This window comes from Podarcis bocagei (genome assembly GCF_964188305.1).
Source record: "Podarcis bocagei genome assembly, chromosome: 5".
Lineage (NCBI taxonomy): Eukaryota > Metazoa > Chordata > Lepidosauria > Squamata > Lacertidae > Podarcis > Podarcis bocagei.
This window is the reverse complement of record NC_138129.1, coordinates 45,730,972-45,753,328: the sequence shown is the minus strand read 5'-3', so window position 1 is coordinate 45,753,328 and position 22,357 is coordinate 45,730,972. Positions and strand designations below refer to the sequence as shown.

At 43.3% G+C, this 22,357-nt stretch overlaps 1 protein-coding gene across 1 annotated transcript; it reads right to left on the bottom strand.

Annotated features, from left to right (window-relative positions):
• Nucleotides 1-1,269: 1,269 nt before the first annotated feature.
• On the bottom strand, nucleotides 1,270-18,099 carry LOC308587913 (gastricsin-like). Its single transcript, XM_081195863.1, has 9 exons — nucleotides 17,952-18,099; nucleotides 8,368-8,518; nucleotides 7,836-7,953; nucleotides 7,194-7,312; nucleotides 5,854-6,053; nucleotides 4,264-4,383; nucleotides 3,498-3,645; nucleotides 2,657-2,755; nucleotides 1,270-1,656 (listed from the first exon to the last, which is right to left on the bottom strand). The coding sequence occupies exons 1-9, from the start codon at nucleotides 18,008-18,010 to the stop codon at nucleotides 1,501-1,503; spliced, it is 1,170 nt and encodes a 389-aa protein (XP_081051989.1). The 5' UTR covers nucleotides 18,011-18,099; the 3' UTR covers nucleotides 1,270-1,500.
• Nucleotides 18,100-22,357: the final 4,258 nt, after the last annotated feature.

Genomic DNA, 22,357 nt, shown 5'->3' with positions numbered 1-22,357 from the left:
CTTCTAAAGGAGATGTATAGTTACTTATCTCCTTGCTTGGGGGGTCACAGAACTCCATACCCCCCCCACATTCATCCAATGAAAATAGGGATATCCTGCCATACCCTCCAATATTTCTCCCATGAAAATAGGGACGTCCTAAGGAAAAGCAGGACATTCCAAGTTCAAATCAGAAACTGGGACGGCTTCTGTAAATCCGGGACTGTCCCTGGAAAATAGGGGCGCTTGGAGGGTTTGTGTGATGTGCTTCTGCTTAGCTCAGGAGTTTACCTGCAGGTTACAGATCTGCTCATTGCAAAAAAATCATACATGGGTAAGCTTTTATTCCCACTGACTTTAAGGGAAGTATCTGAAGTTCCATTCTGACTTTAGCAATTGACTTTTCAAAAGTGCTCCTCAGTTTGTTGTTACACTACCAGTTGTGCTGGTCTCTCTGTCCTGGGAGACCCTAGTGGAGGGATAATTCTGGGGTAATGTGATGGTGAGATTATTTAGTTATTTCATAAAATTTGATTTACCCCCCCCCCAAAAAAAACCCCAACCTTTCAAAGCAGTTTACATATGCAGATATAAAGGATTTTTGGTAACCCTCCCCAGGGCCTAGGGGAATGTAAAATTCTGCAGCTTTAGGGAAAACATTGAGATGTCACATTTTCCCCCATCATGCTTCGTCAGCAGTTTCAGAAACCTACTCTCAGGGGCGGACTTTGGTAATCATTCGTAATATGGTGCCCTTTGTGAGGCAATAATTTGGGGCCCCCCAAACGGACCTTCTCAACTTTGGATCTTCTCCATTTTGTGCCCCCTTGGCTTAGCACCCTATGTGGGGGAACTTCCCACACTGCCCTAAATCTGATGCTGCCACTCTCCAGCAACACAGAGCAGAGCTTTCAGTGTGGCTGCCCCTGTTCTCTGGAACAACATTCCCACTGAGATATGATAGGTACCCACTAGCTATACTTTCCAGAAATAATTAAAGACATTTTTGCTTTTCCAGACTTTTCCAGATGGATGAAAAGGTTTCTGCCTATGGTGTTCATTTTGTATTATGTTTAATACTGTACAATTTTTAAAACCTATTTTCAACTGTTTTACTCCTTTTTAAAATATCTTAGTTATGTTTACGATGTGTCTGTGAATCTCTCTCTCTCTCTCTCTCTCTCTCTCTCTCTCTCTCTCACACACACACACACACACACATTCAAATATTTAATAATAATAATAACATTTCCCCCCAAGCAAGTCAGGCAAGAACTCATACAACTCAAATTGTTATTTGTATGATTAGATTATATTTTTATTTGCTTGCAATTACTTTGGAGAGAAGCCCAGCAGTCATGTTGTGAATTTTCACAGCAGAGGTTTCAAATTTTTGCAGAGGAAACACCTCCAAGTCCTTAGAAAGGAAGGCTGGTGGATTACAGCATGTATCAGAATGAATAAGCAGGTGGAATGAAGCGGGACGAGGCCTGGAGCAGCACAAAAGACTTCTGGGAGAGTTTATGCTACTGGTGCAAATCCAACCTGGTTGTTGCCCAGATCGTACACGGAATAGTAGGACCTAAGGAAGACATCACCAAGGATCCACAGAGGCTGTCCATTCTGGGATGGCAGGTAAGTGGGCATGATGCCAATGCTGCAATAGCCGCTGTTGTTCTGTGAAAGAAAAATCACAGTTAAATCTATTTGGCTTGAGAGTTGTCATCAACTTCATGGCATGAATAAGAAACTGCAGAGTAATGAGAGAACACTACATTTCAGCACACAAAACTTTGCACCTGAATGTTGAATTTCAAGATTTTTGCCCTTTTCTTGGTCAGTGTTTGGCTTTTATTTAAAAAGTATCTGTAAGATTGGAGATATACTTCAGAGGTCCAGACTATGGGAAGCCCAGAACAAATTAATAATTAATAATTTGGACTGTGATTTTGTTGTTTTTTTATTTTAGTTTATTGTTTTTAATTGGATTATAATTGGTTTATGATTATGATTTGATGGATATGTTAATTGGCTGTTTTTATTGGAAAATTAATAAAAAAGTTTTTTTTAAAAAAAGGTATCTGTAAGAGTGCAAACTTGCATTAGCAGCTGTGTAAAGTACAGTTGCACACTGACCCTACACAGAGGTGTAAGAGCACTGCTCTGCAGTCAGAAGGGTACAAACAGCATCCCAGTAATGAATGGTCCAGGTATGTTCTCCATCTCTAGGGTACAAGCACTTTACACCTGCATCCTACTACATTGGCATAGACACTAATTACGTTTCCTAGTGGTTATTTTTAAAGCCTGCTTTACATCACATATTCCCCATGGTAGATGAAAAACCACATAGGCAGTTTAGCCAGAAGCAAGTCCTTGGATGAGACAACCAGCCCTAAGTACTGAAACACCCACCAGCAAAGGGAAGAAACCTTTTCCAGCGCCTGGTGCCATCAATCAGTATTAACTGATGGCTTTAATTTCCATTAATGCTTTTCACTGATTTTATTCTTACATGTTGTATACCACCTTGATATTTGTTTGTGAAGGTGTGGATTAGGACTATTAAATAAATAAACAAATAACACATTTTTGTGAAGGTGTGGATGATTAAATAAGCAAACAAAGAAATAACTAACTAACTAACGGGGAACAGCTTTTCAGTGGTCTCACATACCTGAAGGACGTAGGCTGAGGGGCTCAGAGGGAAACTGCTTCCACCGATGACAAAAGTAATGGTGGGCATGCTCTGGATGTTGCTGCAGCTGACCACATACTGTGGGAGGAGAAGTATGGTAAGAGCTAAGCAGCAGCATATTTCAATGACTATTACACTTCAAACATTACCACCACTAACTAAAAAAATGAGGATCCTTAGGCACCCTTTCCCTGGTGGTTAAAACTGAAATGCAGATCTTCAATGTTTGTTCAAAGTCAAGGTGGGAGTTTGTGGCAGGAAGATGATAGAGGAGTTTTCTGACAGCTGGTAACACTCCCCACTCATGGGCGGAGGAAGTAGGGTGTGGTGGGTGCGGTCCGCCCCGGGTGTTGCCACTGAGGGGGTGACAAAATGCCGGGCAGCACTCACTGGGGGGCCTGTTACATGCCCGAACCATGTGTCTCTCCTGGGAAAGATGTGGTGGCTTGGGCACGCACAGGCTCCGTGCTGCCCAAACGGTCCACCTGCTGCCTCCCCCCAGCTGTAGGGGAGCTGAGTAGGAGGAGACAGGCAGACTCCAAAGTCCCTGCGGTGTGCCCCATCCCTATGGGCAGCTTGCCTAGCCCTGCCCTCGCCCTGAGTGGCTTCCTCTGCTGCTGTCCCCACTCCCACCCCACCAGCCAAATAAGAGAAATATATTTCCCTGAGTCTACACTCCTTGCATGATCCTTTGAACTGTATCCACTGTGTGGGGTCAAACAAGAACATGCTAAGTTTCATGGGTGCTGATACTGAGCATCTTCAGATTATTGGTGCTAAGTGGTCGTGCCCCCAGTCCACAGCTGCGTTCCCCCCCTACCTCGCCATTGCTGTCCTGCTCAGCTCCAATGTATTGCATCAGCTCTCCAAAGACCTGCTGTGGAGCAGTGAGGAGGGACGTTCCAGTATCCACAATTGCCTGGCATCCCTGGCTGCACCAGTTGCTGATCTGGTTGCCAATATAGAAGCTAGAGGGAAAGAGTTGAAAAAGTTGTCAGCAGTTATATTCCTATTAAGATCAAGGAGTCGCAAGACCATAGGATGTCATGCTTCCTTGCTTGCTTTAGATGTTTTCATGGCATCATCAAAGCTGCCATGGTTTTGAGCTTTTCATAATAACCAAAAGCAGGATTGCAGTCTTACGTTTTTGGGCTATAATAATCACAGCTCTTCTTTCCGTGTCCTGGAAGATGCAGAGGGCCAGAGCCAGAAATAAATGGAATAAGATATGCTTGCAGATTGTTGAACTCTAATTTTCAGCATAAGCAAAGGATATTTGTATTTTAGTGTTCTGTTGGAAGCCGCCCAGAGTGGCTGGGGAAATCCAGCCAGATGGGCAGGGTATAAATAAATTATTATTATTATTATTATTATTATTATTATTATTATTATTATTACTCTTTGGATCATGTTTCATGGTATGCAAAATAAGATGGGGGGAAATTACTCAGCTGGCCCAAGGGAAAATTACTCAGCTGGTTCAAGGGAAAAACTCAAATCAAAGAACTGTCCAGGTTTTCAACCACAAGCCTCTACTGAAGCCTGATCAGGCTCCCAGTAGACATTATCTATGAGAATAGTCTCACCTTTCGATTGCAATTTGCCAGTAAGCTTCTTGGGTGACTGGAGTCCAGACAATCTGTCCAGAGTAGAGGCTGGAATCAACTCCTCCCAAAGCAAGTTCACCACCCTGGTTGCCCTCTTGCCTAGAAGGACAAATGCACAAGAAGGGGAAACACTTCATTATTTACATACATTCACTGAAAAAGACAGAAAGCTGGATCTGGAATCAGCCATAATTAAGAGTAGACCTGTCGCCATTTATGGGACAAGGCTAAAGTGGGTCTGCTCTAAGCATGATTAAAGCTGCAATCGTAACCCCACTTATAAGGGAGTAAACCCCACAGAATTAAATAGGACTTCTGAGTAGGCATGGCCAGGACTGCACTGTAAGCCTGGATCCAACCTGGAGAGACTCTAAAATGGAAGGTGCTTTACACAGAGCAGCAAACATCTCCTTTGTTTTATGTTTAAGTTACTTTGAATTGAATGCTATTATAGATATGTGGCTTTATAACCTTGCAACCAAGGTCCATCATCAGAGGCAATGGCATATATTAGTGAGAGTGTTGGACCTTGGGCTAGTAATTCTCCCTCAAGCTAGTTGCTCAGCCCTAGCATTTGTACAAAATAGCAAAGGACTATTTTGTATTTGACATGTCTCAAAAATCCCATTACTGTTGTAATTTTTTATTTATTTTTATTTATACTCTACCTTTTTCTCCAAGGAGCTCAAAGTGGCATTTATGGTTCCCCCCTTCATCATTTAACTCCCACAAGAACCCTACAAGGTAGGTCAGGCTGAGAGGCAGTGACGGGCCCAAGGTGATCTAGTAAGTGTCATGGCTGAGTGGGGATTTGAACCCTGGTTTCCCAGGTTCAAGTCTGACACTCAAGCCACTACACTATACTGGTTCTCAGTAAACAGTCTGTTGAATCTGAAAGCTGTAGTCAAAGAGAACCAACCATGGCCACTGAGGGGAGATTGTCATTGGATAGTGTTGAACAGGAATGAATGAACTTATGATAGAAGTGAGTCAATAATTCCCCATGAGTTTCTCTTCCTTTGTCTAGTTTGCCCATCACTGATGGGGGAAGGTACACTTCAAGGTTAAAGCAATGGTAACAAAATAGGCGAGTAGCTTCTGGTTTATATTGACTTTTCCTGAAATATAAGGATGCCTGAGGAATTTGCGTTGTGAATTCCAATATGACCTGACATGATCTGCCCTTCCCAGACTGCGCTGTGAATCAGAATGAAGATATCCTTCAGATTTCACCTTTCTCTGAAGTTTGCAAAGAAATGTTTTTGACACAAAAAAGCAAATCAGAATGCTTTTTAAAGTGCACAAAGTGTAAAAAAAGTGCATATTTTGTGAGAAAATATATACAGAAAAGCATGTTGGGAAAAATATATTCAAAAGTAAGTATTTAAATATGAATCTTCATGCATATTTTTAAAATTTGTACTTATGAATGAACAAAGCGGGAAAGTGATATGGACTGGAAAAAGATCAAACCATCCTTCTCTACTGAAAGGTGTCCTGAGAAACTTATAAGAGGGATAGACGGAGGCAAGGCAAATGCAAAAGAAAAAGAATTTTTTTCATCCATACCCGCTCAGGTAGAAGCCGAACACGGGAGCATCAAGAAGGTTCTGCTGGAGCATCCCCTGCATGACTGTGGTGGCACCACCAGAAGAAATGGCAGGGTAAGCCAAGCCCAGGATGCCGTCAAACTGGGCATAGACAAAGTTTGTGCCAGGCTCAGTCTCACTCAGGCCAAATTCCTGGTTGGTGATGGAAATGCCTTGAATCTAGAAGGGAATTATAGGAAGGAGTCATCATCACAACCAAGCAGAAAAAGCACATTGCAAAGGGGAGAAAAAGAAACCTGCCAGAAAAGCACAGCATATGCAATATGCAATGGGGATATTACAGGACAATTCACTAACCACTTTTTATCCTGAGAAACAAGTGATCTAAATGGACTCGGGTCACTCAAAATGTCTGGGAAAATGAAACCTCTCTGGGCTCATTATCAAGATGAGGAGATGAACTTTCAAGCATTCCTCTCTTGATTTTCTGTTCATTGGGACTTCATAACAATACCTAGAAATGCAGTTGGCTCTCTTCTTTTACCATCTTAAAAAATATAGTAGACTAATCTAATAAATCCCTTGAGCTAATGAGTATTATGCATGGAATATAATAGCAGTCACTGCGCTAGTGCAGTGTCACTACCAGCTGCCTTGTTCCAAAGTAGAAATATCAGTTCTCATACTACTGTGACAGAGAAAGTGGCACCACTGTAAAGTGGACAAGTGCCATCAAGAAATATAGCAGAATGGCATCACACAAAGCTGTTGTGTGCCATGCAACTGGGGGGAAAGGGGACATGGTGAGGACAAGTGACAACAGGTTTGAGAATGACTGCTCTCTGGTCACTGTGGCTATGCAGAAATCCTCTTGCCTGGTGCATAGTATTGAAATGGGTGCACATATTCCTGAACTGGCTTGCCTTGCATAGGTCAGATGCCACAGATGCTTTCTTGATAATGACGCTCTTTCATTAAGTTCACAGAGTGCTATTGAAGAACTGATTGTTGAGGTTGGCTGTAATAGATCTCCAAGTATATTTGTACAAGAGGGTTTCTCCCCACCCTCCACTGCATCTGCAGCTTTGGCTGTGCTCAAGGTCACTATACTTTGTTACCTGTGTGATCTAAGTGCATTGCATTAGGAATGTTAGAATGGATTCCTTCCTGGCAACTAAATTACTATCTATCTGCTTCTGTTGCAAGAAGCAGTTTTTAATATTCTGTTGGGAACTATCCAGAGTGGCTGGGGCAACACAATCAGATGGGTGGCATACAGTTGTTGTTGTTGTTGTTGTTGTTGTTGTTGTTGTTGTTGTTGTTACTATTGAAACCAATATAGGGTGCACTGCTGCTTACCGTTACGGTATCATAGCCAAAGAGCCCAGTGAGGCTCCCAGTTCCATACTGCAAAGAGAAGGTCTGGTCGTTGGTGGAATAAGTAGAAGACTGGCTGGGGTTGAACAATGGGTGGTTTGCTAGTGGTAGAAATTAAAGAAAAACAGACTTGTGTCACTTTTAGGCTCACAACAAAACTAGGTTTTAATACCATGTGTGTCACTCCCTCTTCTCATCCACCATTGAACCTGAATCCACAGCTGTGAGTGAGAAAAGTTCCAGCACCAAAATATAAACCCAAAAATCATTCTTCACCTTTGTTTTGCTTAGAGCAGTGGTGGCCAAACTTGGCTCTCCCTGACCACTGGTCCTGTTAGCTAGGGATTATGGGAGTTGTAGTCACTGTCTGAGGAAGAGGAGTGCAGGGGGAGTGCACCACCCCCGGCAGCACAATCCTGGTGGGGTGCCATCGCGGCTGCCCCCCCCCCCGTGCTGGGTGCCACACCCCTGCAGGCAGTGTGCCATGCCTCCAGGACACACGCCAGCCCCAGCCCCGCCTGCTCTCTGCCCCACGGTGCCAGAGCATGAAGCTCCGCCACTGGTTGTAGTCCCCAAATGGCTGGAGGACCACGCTTGGCCACCACTGGCTTAGAGGATACTCACTGCAAGCCTGACTCTGGCAGTAGACTGATGGCACCCAGAGGTTGGATGACCCAGTGTCAAAGAGAACCAAGAAGTTCTGGGGTGGAGTTCCAATGCTGATCTCTCCATAATAGGACATCTAGAGAAAGGAGTACATTGCCATCAACAATAGCCTCCCCACATTGATATCTGCATAAATTCCCAGCACATGCAATAGAACATTTTGCACAACCGCCCCAAAAGGAAGCAAAAACTACCCATTACTGTAACTACCCAAAAATATTCCTCATATATATTTTTCTTCTTTTGATTTTTCATGCTCTCCCATATATTTTAATTTAGAGTGATGCACAAAGAGAACCACAATTCCATTCTCAAAACTTAAAATTCCCATGATTTTTAATAGTCACATATTAGGACTCAAACATTGATATTCAGCTAAATCTGGACTTCTTATTCCATCCAGCACATGTTGAAATCCTAGCCTTTACTCTTTCCTAGTTTTGCTCTTTCTATGATTTTGGTAGCTTCTCTTAGCCAACCGTATACTCACGTCCATGTAGTTAGCAAGGGGTTCGTAACCACTGGCATAGTTGTTGAGGTACTTGCTGGCAGGGTCATAATGATTGTCCTTTAGGAACTTTTCAAGGACACCCTTCTCCTTCATCACCTCCCGCATGGACTTGAACTTTTTCAGGGGAACTCTGTATGGGATGAAGAGTTAGACGCAGAGTCAAAAAGACAGCTGTAAACTCTTTGCATGTTAAGTATGCTCAGTGGAATATCTTCAGACCATTGATGGAATTCTCTGGTCTGAACCATATAATACCTAAGGCAAGCACACTAACTTCCATCTAATTCCATCAGGGTTCAAGCTAACCTGACACCATCCTAACCTTAAAAGGCCACACTAACTCTCGCACTGTGTTGTTAACAAGGAATGGAAAGCCAAGAGGGACACTTGTACAGGTTCTTCCACTGGACTTCTCTTCTGCGATATTGCACATTTCTCCTTTCCTCCCTGCCCAAAAGTGCTCTGTCTATCTTTCATCTTACTTGTTATTTAACCAATACCTACAGCTGCTGATTCAATAAAAAGGTATTAGCTAAACTATTTTGGATCCTGTCTTTGCCCTTCTCAGTGATTCTCTACTGCAGGGATGGCAAAACGTTTTGGGCTCAAAGGCCACATTCATCCTTAGCCATCGTTCTAGGACTGCGTGGCAGCAGTGGGTGCTGCCAAAAGTGGGTGTGCCCATCTCACAGTCTCACATACATACACACAGAGGCACACAGCTCCCTCTTCAGCTGAGCAGCTGAGCTGTGTGTGTGTGTGTGTGTGTGTGTGTGTGTGTGTGTGTGTGTGTGTGTGTTATTGCCCACTAGCTGTTCATCAGTTAATGTTACACCCGACAAGCAAGGAAGGATCAATTAACATGCCAATTAAGGCTCTAGTTGGCTCTCTCTGCCCACCCCAATACCTACGGTACATACTGTACTTAAATAATTAAAAAACATTTCTCCTACCACTACCAGAATTAGAGTGATCTTGCGGGACCAAATAATTGCTTGTGGAGACACATACATCAGGCCTTCCTAGCTCTAAGGAAAATAAGTTTTTTACCCATATACTGTACATACTATGAGTAGTAAGATTCCATGGCTATTAACTAGCATCACTGAGATTGGAATCTCCATATTCACAATTTTCAGAGAGGTACCGTAGTTGTGTTAGCTTCTTGCAGCAAAAACAATGAAAAGTGTTTAAGATCCCACAAAACTCTTCTGTTGTTTTTCAGTGTTTACAGCATAACTCTGATTTGCTGAGGAGGACAGAAAAATGATGGCTGTCACCATCACGCCTCCCATGAGCTTACCAAGGACATCTGCCTGGCTACTTTTGAGAAAAAATGCTGAGCTAAATGAATAATTTGTCTCATACATTAAAGCAATTGATGTAGGGAGTGAATTGAATAGAGACTGAAAAAGGCCTGCATAGGAAACATACATTCCTCATACATGCAATTCTCCCCCCCCCTTTTTAATTTAATTTTTATTGCAAAGTAAATACTGTCATTTTAATCATTGATATTCTGCCCCATAATGACAGCTTCAATTTACTCCAATTTTCTAAATTTCCTTTAATTTCCTTCCATTTTTTGCATCATAAATGCAGTTCTAATAATGCAGTGAAATACAAATGAATGAAAGAAAGAACATTAACAGTATAATCATTCCTGTGCACATCTCCTGAGAAGTTCGGCCCACTGAGTTCAGCAGCATTTACGCTACTTTCAGGTAAATGTGTACAGGAGTATATATATATATATATATATGCAGGTTTTGGTGTCTTCGGGTGTCTTCCCGTGTAAGAGTTGGGGTGTCTAGGCGACGTTTCGACGAGGTCTCACTCGTCATCTTCAGGCTGGTGCTTTCGGCTTCTTGTTACTGGAACAGAGCAGGATCTCAGTGTTTGAGTTCCTATAAATACTGTTGAGGGGGTGTGGTGTATAGCCTCCAACGTTCTGGGCAGAGAGGAAGTTCCCAGGTTAGTGTGTCTTTTCTTCTTTTGTTCATTAATTACTTGAGGGATATCTTGAGTGATTTCTTGAGTGATATTCTGAGTACCACTTAGGAGGGTCATTAGGTGTGGATTAGTTGCTAAAGCTTTCGTGTCTTGACCTCTTGACCTTGTGAAGAGTTTTTTCTGAGAAGATGGCTGTACTGCACTTAGTTGTGCTCTGGCTTGGCTTCGTGTATAGGGGCGAGCTGTGGTTTTGTGCCCTGTGCCAGCCAGATCTGTGTAGGGATTGCAGGGGGGTGCAGCATCCGGAGGTGCCACTATGGTTTGGCTACTGGATGGTGTCTGTAATTTATCTGTGGAGAGGGTCTGGGTTTGGGTCTGGTGTGGTTGATTGGAGATGGCGTTCTGTGTGCCTCTGGTTCTGGTGTCGGTTTTTGTGGGGAGGGCTATTTTCCAGATGTCTGGCAGGCGGGACGTATCGTCACGCTTGTTCATGTTGTGAGGGTGTTTCTCTATCTCGATGGCTTCCATGATTATTCTCTTGTGGTGGTGTTCCATGTTAAAGAGCAATTTGGAATCTGAAAAATTAATTTCGTGTCCTGTTTCTTTCATGTGTTGGTAAAGAGAGGAAGTTTTTTCTTCTTTTTTGACGGCATTCTTGTGTTCTGCGATACGTGCATTTATTCGTCTGTTTGTTTGTCCAATGTACGTGGCTGGGCAGACTTTGCAGGGTATTTCATAGACCCCTTGGTTTTCTAACTGGATTTTATCTTTGGGGTTTCTGAGGATATTGGCTATTTTTTGGTTGGTGCAAAAGGCTGTTTTGATATTGTGTTTATGGAGGATTTTGCTAATTTTATCTGTAGTGCCCTTGATATAAGGAAGGAGGGCCATGCCATTGTTTTCTTCTGTGTCTTGCTTTTTGGGGGGTGTTTCTTTTTGGATTAGCTTCGTAACCCTGTTTTGCTGGTATCCGTTGGCGATTAACACATTTGAAAGATTCTGTAACTCAGTTGTCAAGTGGTCTTTGTCAGCCAGGCGTTTGGTTCTGGAGATGAGAGTCTTGGCTACGGAGTTTATTTGTGCAGGGTGGTGGTGTGATTGTGCATGTAAGTAGCGGTTGGTGTGTGTTTTTTTCGGTAGATAGTGTGTCCTAGGGAGCCATCAGGTTTTTTGTAGATAAGGACGTCAAGGAAGGGAAGTTGGTTGTTGGCTTCTATTTCCATAGTGAATTGTATTTTGGGGTGTAGGCTGTTGAGATGTGTGAGGAAGCTATCTAGTTTTTTCTTCCCGTGTGGCCAAATTACAAAGGTGTCGTCAACATACCTGAGCCAAAGTTTGGGTTTGTGTTCTGACTTGTCTAAAGCATTGGTTTCAAAGTGTTCCATGTACAGATTTGCGATGACCGGTGAGAGGGGTGATCCCATAGGTGCTCCTTCTATCTGTTTGTATCTTTGTCCATTGTGGATGAAGTACGTGTTGGTTAGGCAGTGGTTGGTCAGGTCCAGGATGTATTCGGGGGGATTGTATTTGTTTTGAATGGCTGTCAAGGCTTCATTAATGGGCACTTGTGTGAAGAGAGATACAACATCGAAGCTCACAAGTAGGTCGTCGGGATGTAGGTTTTGCTTCTTTATTGTTTCTATGAACTGGAAGGAGTTTGTAACGTGTGAAGCGATAGATTCTGCATAGGGCTGAAGTTGCTTAGCGAGAAATTTAGCGAGATTTTGTAGAGGTGAGCCTATGGAGCTGACTATTGGTCTGAGTGGTGTTCCTTCTTTGTGTATCTTGGGGAGACCGTAGAGTTTGGGGCATCTGGATGATTTTTCTCTGGGGATGATTCTTAGCTGGATTTCTTCACTGATAGGAGAGGCTTTTATTTTGGATTTGGTGGTTTTTTCCAGATAGGTGGTGGGATCTGTTTTTATAGGTTGGTAGGTAGGGTCTTGGAGTAGATTTGATAGTTTTGCTTGGTAGTCCGATGTGTTCATCACAACAGTGGCATTACCTTTGTCTGCTGGGAGAATGATTATGTTGTTGTCTTTCCTCAGGTTGGTGAGTGCTTTCTGTTCTTCTTTGTGTAAATTGCTTCTGGGTGGTTTGCTGGAGCAGAGGATGTTGGTGACTTCAAGTCTGATTTTATTGGCTTCATCTGGGTTGATTTTGGTTAGGCTAGCTTCGACTCCGCATATGATGTTTTCCGTGGGGATGCGTCTCGGGGCGTCTCTTTGGCTCAGGTATGTTGACGACACCTTTGTAATTTGGCCACACGGGAAGAAAAAACTAGATAGCTTCCTCACACATCTCAACAGCCTACACCCCAAAATACAATTCACTATGGAAATAGAAGCCAACAACCAACTTCCCTTCCTTGACGTCCTTATCTACAAAAAACCTGATGGCTCCCTAGGACACACTATCTACCGGAAAAAAACACACACCAACCGCTACTTACATGCACAATCACACCACCACCCTGCACAAATAAACTCCGTAGCCAAGACTCTCATCTCCAGAACCAAACGCCTGGCTGACAAAGACCACTTGACAACTGAGTTACAGAATCTTTCAAATGTGTTAATCGCCAACGGATACCAGCAAAACAGGGTTACGAAGCTAATCCAAAAAGAAACACCCCCCAAAAAGCAAGACACAGAAGAAAACAATGGCATGGCCCTCCTTCCTTATATCAAGGGCACTACAGATAAAATTAGCAAAATCCTCCATAAACACAATATCAAAACAGCCTTTTGCACCAACCAAAAAATAGCCAATATCCTCAGAAACCCCAAAGATAAAATCCAGTTAGAAAACCAAGGGGTCTATGAAATACCCTGCAAAGTCTGCCCAGCCACGTACATTGGACAAACAAACAGACGAATAAATGCACGTATCGCAGAACACAAGAATGCCGTCAAAAAAGAAGAAAAAACTTCCTCTCTTTACCAACACATGAAAGAAACAGGACACGAAATTAATTTTTCAGATTCCAAATTGCTCTTTAACATGGAACACCACCACAAGAGAATAATCATGGAAGCCATCGAGATAGAGAAACACCCTCACAACATGAACAAGCGTGACGATACGTCCCGCCTGCCAGACATCTGGAAAATAGCCCTCCCCACAAAAACCGACACCAGAACCAGAGGCACACAGAACGCCATCTCCAATCAACCACACCAGACCCAAACCCAGACCCTCTCCACAGATAAATTACAGACACCATCCAGTAGCCAAACCATAGTGGCACCTCCGGATGCTGCACCCCCCTGCAATCCCTACACAGATCTGGCTGGCACAGGGCACAAAACCACAGCTCGCCCCTATACACGAAGCCAAGCCAGAGCACAACTAAGTGCAGTACAGCCATCTTCTCAGAAAAAACTCTTCACAAGGTCAAGAGGTCAAGACACGAAAGCTTTAGCAACTAATCCACACCTAATGACCCTCCTAAGTGGTACTCAGAATATCACTCAAGAAATCACTCAAGATATCCCTCAAGTAATTAATGAACAAAAGAAGAAAAGACACACTAACCTGGGAACTTCCTCTCTGCCCAGAACGTTGGAGGCTATACACCACACCCCCTCAACAGTATTTATAGGAACTCAAACACTGAGATCCTGCTCTGTTCCAGTAACAAGAAGCCGAAAGCACCAGCCTGAAGATGACGAGTGAGACCTCGTCGAAACGTCGCCTAGACACCCCAACTCTTACACGGGAAGACACCCGAAGACACCAAAACCTGCATTCCTGTACCCGTGAAAATCTACGAAAGCAAATATCTCACCTCTACGGGGAGGAAACCTTCCAGCTGACAAGAACCTACGAGAAACTAGAAATCCGAAGAGCCACCATCTTATGTGATCTCTTGTTCCTACGCAACTGCCGAGACAACAACTTAATTCCCACATGCTTCCAACTTAAATTCCATTCTAAAACCCCAGCTACCGAAAGGATCCTGAAACGAACTGAACTATCCCTAATCAGAAACGAACTACATAAGAAAAGATACCTACTAAACCAAACCAACAAAGATCTGCTCACTCTTCACCTCAAACTTTGTAACAAAATCCACCCTGCACTCTGGGACAAATGCAAACAACTAGCCGTTTGGAGAGCTGAAACGGAGTCCGCACATAAGACAGACACACACACCAACAAACTCCACAAACTAGAGAAACGCCAGAAGCCCAGCCACCCTCCACAACAACCCATGAAACAAACAGTACATAACATATCAGACAGGATCCTCACCTCAACTGAAACCAAAGTACTCTCCAAAGGTTTCAACTTTGCAGTCGCCCCGAGACGCATCCCCACGGAAAACATCATATGCGGAGTCGAAGCTAGCCTAACCAAAATCAACCCAGATGAAGCCAATAAAATCAGACTTGAAGTCACCAACATCCTCTGCTCCAGCAAACCACCCAGAAGCAATTTACACAAAGAAGAACAGAAAGCACTCACCAACCTGAGGAAAGACAACAACATAATCATTCTCCCAGCAGACAAAGGTAATGCCACTGTTGTGATGAACACATCGGACTACCAAGCAAAACTATCAAATCTACTCCAAGACCCTACCTACCAACCTATAAAAACAGATCCCACCACCTATCTGGAAAAAACCACCAAATCCAAAATAAAAGCCTCTCCTATCAGTGAAGAAATCCAGCTAAGAATCATCCCCAGAGAAAAATCATCCAGATGCCCCAAACTCTACGGTCTCCCCAAGATACACAAAGAAGGAACACCACTCAGACCAATAGTCAGCTCCATAGGCTCACCTCTACAAAATCTCGCTAAATTTCTCGCTAAGCAACTTCAGCCCTATGCAGAATCTATCGCTTCACACGTTACAAACTCCTTCCAGTTCATAGAAACAATAAAGAAGCAAAACCTACATCCCGACGACCTACTTGTGAGCTTCGATGTTGTATCTCTCTTCACACAAGTGCCCATTAATGAAGCCTTGACAGCCATTCAAAACAAATACAATCCCCCCGAATACATCCTGGACCTGACCAACCACTGCCTAACCAACACGTACTTCATCCACAATGGACAAAGATACAAACAGATAGAAGGAGCACCTATGGGATCACCCCTCTCACCGGTCATCGCAAATCTGTACATGGAACACTTTGAAACCAATGCTTTAGACAAGTCAGAACACAAACCCAAACTTTGGCTCAGGTATGTTGACGACACCTTTGTAATTTGGCCACACGGGAAGAAAAAACTAGATAGCTTCCTCACACATCTCAACAGCCTACACCCCAAAATACAATTCACTATGGAAATAGAAGCCAACAACCAACTTCCCTTCCTTGACGTCCTTATCTACAAAAAACCTGATGGCTCCCTAGGACACACTATCTACCGGAAAAAAACACACACCAACCGCTACTTACATGCACAATCACACCACCACCCTGCACAAATAAACTCCGTAGCCAAGACTCTCATCTCCAGAACCAAACGCCTGGCTGACAAAGACCACTTGACAACTGAGTTACAGAATCTTTCAAATGTGTTAATCGCCAACGGATACCAGCAAAACAGGGTTACGAAGCTAATCCAAAAAGAAACACCCCCCAAAAAGCAAGACACAGAAGAAAACAATGGCATGGCCCTCCTTCCTTATATCAAGGGCACTACAGATAAAATTAGCAAAATCCTCCATAAACACAATATCAAAACAGCCTTTTGCACCAACCAAAAAATAGCCAATATCCTCAGAAACCCCAAAGATAAAATCCAGTTAGAAAACCAAGGGGTCTATGAAATACCCTGCAAAGTCTGCCCAGCCACGTACATTGGACAAACAAACAGACGAATAAATGCACGTATCGCAGAACACAAGAATGCCGTCAAAAAAGAAGAAAAAACTTCCTCTCTTTACCAACACATGAAAGAAACAGGACACGAAATTAATTTTTCAGATTCCAAATTGCTCTTTAACATGGAACACCACCACAAGAGAATAATCATGGAAGCCATCGAGATAGAGAAACACCCTCACAACATGAACAAGCGTGACGATACGTCCCGCCTGCCGGACATCTGGAAAATAGCCCTCCCCACAAAAACCGACACCAGAACCAGAGGCACACAGAACGCCATCTCCAATCAACCACACCAGACCCAAACCCAGACCCTCTCCACAGATAAATTACAGACACCATCCAGTAGCCAAACCATAGTGGCACCTCCGGATGCTGCACCCCCCTGCAATCCCTACACAGATCTGGCTGGCACAGGGCACAAAACCACAGCTCGCCCCTATACACGAAGCCAAGCCAGAGCACAACTAAGTGCAGTACAGCCATCTTCTCAGAAAAAACTCTTCACAAGGTCAAGAGGTCAAGACACGAAAGCTTTAGCAACTAATCCACACCTAATGACCCTCCTAAGTGGTACTCAGAATATCACTCAAGAAATCACTCAAGATATCCCTCAAGTAATTAATGAACAAAAGAAGAAAAGACACACTAACCTGGGAACTTCCTCTCTGCCCAGAACGTTGGAGGCTATACACCACACCCCCTCAACAGTATTTATAGGAACTCAAACACTGAGATCCTGCTCTGTTCCAGTAACAAGAAGCCGAAAGCACCAGCCTGAAGATGACGAGTGAGACCTCGTCGAAACGTCGCCTAGACACCCCAACTCTTACACGGGAAGACACCCGAAGACACCAAAACCTGCATTCCTGTACCCGTGAAAATCTACGAAAGCATATATATATATATATATATATATATATATATATATATATATATATATATATATATATTTAATGTACATTTTGTTCTCACAGAAGTTATTGGGAAATGCTATGCATCTTTGCAGGAAATGTCATGTCAATTTGATTCCAATGTCTTGAAAATTTCAAAACAAAAAGGGTTTCAGTTTTTTAAAAAAACGGTCTCAGTTGCTTACTGAGAATCTCTGCCTTTGGATAGAATATTGTGGTTTTAAAGGCTTTTATAAAAATAAAGTTTCAATGATAAAATGCTCTGTGTTGCACTTTACAGCTATATTTCTCACTTAACAACTTGATAAAAGAGCATCGTTGCTATTATCTAAATCAAGAATAGCCAACATTGTGCTTTCCATATTTTGTTGGACTACAAGTCCCATCATCTATGACCATTGGTCATGCTGGCTAGGACTGATGGGAGTTGAAGTCCAACAACATCTGGAGGGCACCCATTATCTAAATTTTATGAGCTAACTGTCACAATCATTACTATACTCAGAACGACTGAATTCAGTACATAGTTCTGTAGACATAGGCTTGCTACTGAAATCCAGTAGAAAACAATGGATCTCAGGCTAGTCATTATGACTAACTTGGTCCATAGGTTTTTAAAGATCCTAGGCAGCAGTCCTAGGCATGTTTATCTGGGATTAAGCCTCACCCCGAATGCTTATTGCTTACTCCCAGATAGGAGTAAGTGATGAACAGCACATTATTACTTTACAGGCACATTGTGCTAAACATTCATACTTCATTGCTGCTCTTTTTTTCCGGCTACCAAGCACAACTGAAGCCAAGAATCACCCGGAGAGGCTGCACCATGCCATTGTTCCATACTCACTTGACAACAGCACCCTCACAGAGGTGAAGGCACACCAGGGCAAGGATCAGCCACTTCATGATGCCTTCTTTCTTCTGAGCAGTTTCTAAAGTGTATTCTTTCACTGCTGCACCTTGGTCTTAAGACACTGGGTAAGTGTTGGCACAGCAGGGTCCCTTCTTATATACCCTGAACAGTGCTGCTTTCACCGCCAACATGCAGCCAAGTCACATATCAGAATCTTAACAATGGGTCAAACAATTTTTCAAAGGCATTGCAGAACTTTTATCTCAATCACTATTATTTAATCGGAAAAGCAAATGATGTTTTGTGCTAAGCTCATATTTTGGAAGTAGAGGTTGACATTGGTTCTTATCATCATATATTCAGTTCTCTTTAAAACACACACACAAGGTCCTTGCAAACTACATCTCCAGCAAGCACTTGTTTTATCTTTTACTTGTATGAGATATGATAGTTATAGTGTGTGTTTTCATAAGGGGGTGTTAGCATGCAGGGGGTGTTAACATGCAAAACTTTGATTAGAATGGAAAAATACGAAGCCCTAAACAATCATGTGATCTTCACTGTTTCCATCCAAGGTATTATCAGAAGCATTCCAGCATCACTAGAACCATACTATACGAATCAAGATTGAAAGTCAAATTATTTGACATGAACAGAAAAGGCCCAAAAGGATCCAGTCATATAGAATGAGCAGAACAGCTCAGAATAGAACAGGGGTGCCCAAACTTTTTTCAAAGAGGGCCAGATGTGATGAAGTGAACATGCATGAGGGCCGACCAAAGTTGTTGACCTTGCTGAGCTTTTTTAATAATTTTACCCCAAAGTTGTTGAGCCTGGGATAGAAAATTGTGTTGTGATATATACATCCTTCTTCTGTTCCATGCCTGCTCACTCTGCTCTTCAACCTATGTAAGCTCCCAATCTTGTGGATTTTTCCACCATGAGGTACATAGTCATTGTTCCCCGTTAGGTGATAGGGAACTGCCACTATGTACTGTGCTCTGGATTAGGGACGTGGGTGGTGCTGTGGGTTAAACCACAGAGCCTAGGGCTTGCTGATCAGAAGGTCAACAGTTCGAATATCCGGACAGGGTGAGTTCTGATTGCTTGGCCCCTGCTCCTGCTAACCTAGCAGTTCGAAAGCACAAAGTGCAAGTAGATAAATAGGTACCGCTCTGGCGGGAAGGTAAACGGCACTTCTATGTGCTGCTCTGGTTCGCCAGAAGTGGCTTGTCATGCTGGCCACATGACCCGGAAGCTGTATGCCAGCTCCCTTGGCCAATAAAGCGAGATGAGCGCCGCAACCCCAGAGTCATCTGCGACTGGACCTAATGGTCAGGGGTCCCTTTACCTTTACCTTTACTGAGCTCTGGGGGCACGGAAAGGGTCTTACGTAGAACAGGGAGAAAGATCAGTCCACATACCGTATTGATCAGGAGATGCCAACCTTTGGGGGCCCATGGACATGTGTGCAAACTGGAGAAACTGTTTTGGGCACCACACACACACACAGTCAAGCACATATCACAACCTTCTGCCTAGGGCGAAACACTTCTAAAAAGCCTAATTTCAGCAGGGAGAGGGGACACAGCAGGCATGAAGGAAGGCCTCTGTGCAGAGCCGGCCCACCCATAAGGCAAGGTAAAGTGTGTGCTTCAGGTAGCAGGATCCCCAGGGGCAGTAGATCTGGCCTCCAAGGAATGCATAGCCCACTGCTGCAGTGGTGGCAGCAGTTGCGCTATGCTCCTTAGAGGCTGAATCTACCATCTCCTCAGCAGCCTTCTTCGTCATGCCACCTCTGCAGCAGCCTCTTGTCAAGTAGTAGTTGCTGCTGATCTCCCCTGCTTGTTCCCGATATAGATCTTTATTGTGCTCTTATTCCTGATCTTTTCTCACCCCTTGTTCCCTAGACAGCCCCCTCCCCCATTTTGTGGTTTGCTTCAGGTGCCAAAATGTGCAGCCAATGGTGGGATGTTGGATGGAGACCCCTGATATAGACTAATGGCTACGTTAATATGTAGCCTCAAGAGCAGGGGTAGGCAACCGAAGGCCTGTGGACCGGATCCGGCCCAATCGCCTTCTAAATCCGGCCAGCAGACGGTCCGGGAATCAGCGTGTTTTTACATGCGTAGAATGTGTCCTTTTATTTAAAATGCATCTCTGGGTTATTTGTGGGGCAAAGGAATTCGTTCATATATTTTTTTCAGAATATAGTCCGGCCCACCACATGGTCTGAGGGACGATGGACCAGCCCATGGCTGAAAAAGGTTGCTGACCCCTGCTCAAGAGGATGAATGGAGGAAGTGCTGTGGCTCTGCAGAGACGTACCAGATCAAATGTTACATGAACATTTCTTCCTGAAGCAGCAATAGTTTGCTGCAACAAAACATCGAGTTTCATGACTTTTATTGAAGATGCATTTTTTAAAATATGGAAATGCTTTTTTTCTCCTTTATTGTGTGTGTTTATACACTTTTAAATAGATTGTACAGTCAGGTTTGTGGGTTTTTCCAGAGCGCTCCTTAGGAGGTAGCTTCGACCAACTTGGCTGAACTGAAGTACAGTAAGCCCCAAACTTACATGAATTTAACTTGTGCACATTCAGCGTTATGTGTGTGGCCAAAAAAAAAATATTTAAAAAATACTAAGGGGGTGGAAAAGAGGTGAAGTTCCAGGAAAAATGGCTTTGGCAAATGCATATCAGGTGTGATAAGGCTCACCTTAAGTGAATGGCTGCTTATCATTGCCCTCTTTATAATTAAACCTGCAGAGGGCACTAAATTTTCCACGTGGTGCGGATCCTGCCAGATCCTGGTTGAGGTGAATGGTACCGGGTGAGCAATTGTTGCTGCTTATCTGGTAACCAGCAAGGCTGCTTCTGGCTGTCCTTACTCAGGTGAAATAGGATTTGCTTTCCACCTTGGATAAGATTGTGATGGGAACAGGGCTCTTTTAATAGGCATTAGAATGATAAAATGAAGTGGCTCCTAACTGCAGTTTGCAATGTACAGGAGCTCTCTAGAAAAGGCATTTTAAAATGTGTGTGCACACTGTATGTAGTCTGATCTGATTCCAAGATTCCACTGTATGTAGTCTGATCTGATTTGCAAGATTTCCAGTACAACAGTAGGAAAGTTGACCACCCTGCATTGAACAGCATACCACCCTTTTCTACTAAAATGAGCAGAAATGCAGCTGCATGTAGCATCCAGCCAATCAATCCCACCCAACCTCCTACACAGGTATCCTAACTTTCATCTTTAGACACATCCTGAGATGGAGCAATTCATAATGATCTGACTCTACACAACGGCATTTCTTCCTGAGGCTGAGGAACATTGTGTTTGTGTTCAGGTGTTTGTGTTCAGGTTAAGTCTTCGTCATTCTGTGACATCCTATGGTTGTTCTAGACTCAACCAGCCAATAATTTAATCTACATTGCAGTTACTGCAGGCCATGTGAGTGAGTTTCATGGCTGAGCAGAGAAATTTGAATCAGGGTTCCACATGTCCAAACCAAATTTTTTAAATCATTCCAGCTTGTACTGAATTGGTCTCATTTGGGAGGAAGGGCAGGAATAAATTTAATAAACAACAAAATTGTTTCGGTTGGATTAAGTCATGTAGGATCATCTCCATATCCCCCCACCCCCATTTTCCAGATAATGCAGTGGGAGAGAATGCATTGTAGAGATCCAGGATAATTCTTAAAGCCAATGACTGGAACTTCACGTGGAGGATGTGGTTTTCCATAGCTCAGAAAAAGTGAAAAATTCAAATCAGGGCGCAGATTGCTTTAGGCTCTTAGAAACTGGTACATTTGTCAGTGAACCTCAACACTTGCAAGTAATTTGGGGACTTTATTGATGATGCCATGAGCCATGCTGATCCAAACATAGTGCAATTCAAGAATGAGACTCTGAATTTGAGAGTGCACCTATTTTCACCCTGATTTTCTTACTGGATGCCAAATTCTGTACCACTTCTGGCATGCTTTCTCTACCTTGGTGTTTAAGGACCAATTCCTTGATTGCCTGCCTGTGACTCAGGTTGAAACCCTCCATCCTTTAAGCATAGCTAAGTAAATACAGTACACCCAAAGGCACACCCTGAATTCTGACACACAGTATATAGTGCTGCTGTTCGCAGTTGCTGTTTTCTCGAATGCACAGTGGATTTCTGCAGTTGCATCACGGTGAAAAACCATCTGCAGCTTGAGTGAGCCACTATTTTTCCGAATAGGGCCAAGCTCTACACAAGAACAGGTTTAACATGAATGTCAACTATAAGATAAAAAAATTAAAAAATCCTTCCAGTATCACCTTAGAGACCAACTAAGTTAGTTATTGGTATGCGCTTTCGTGTGCATGCACGAAAGACTTAGTTAGTCTCTAAGGTGCT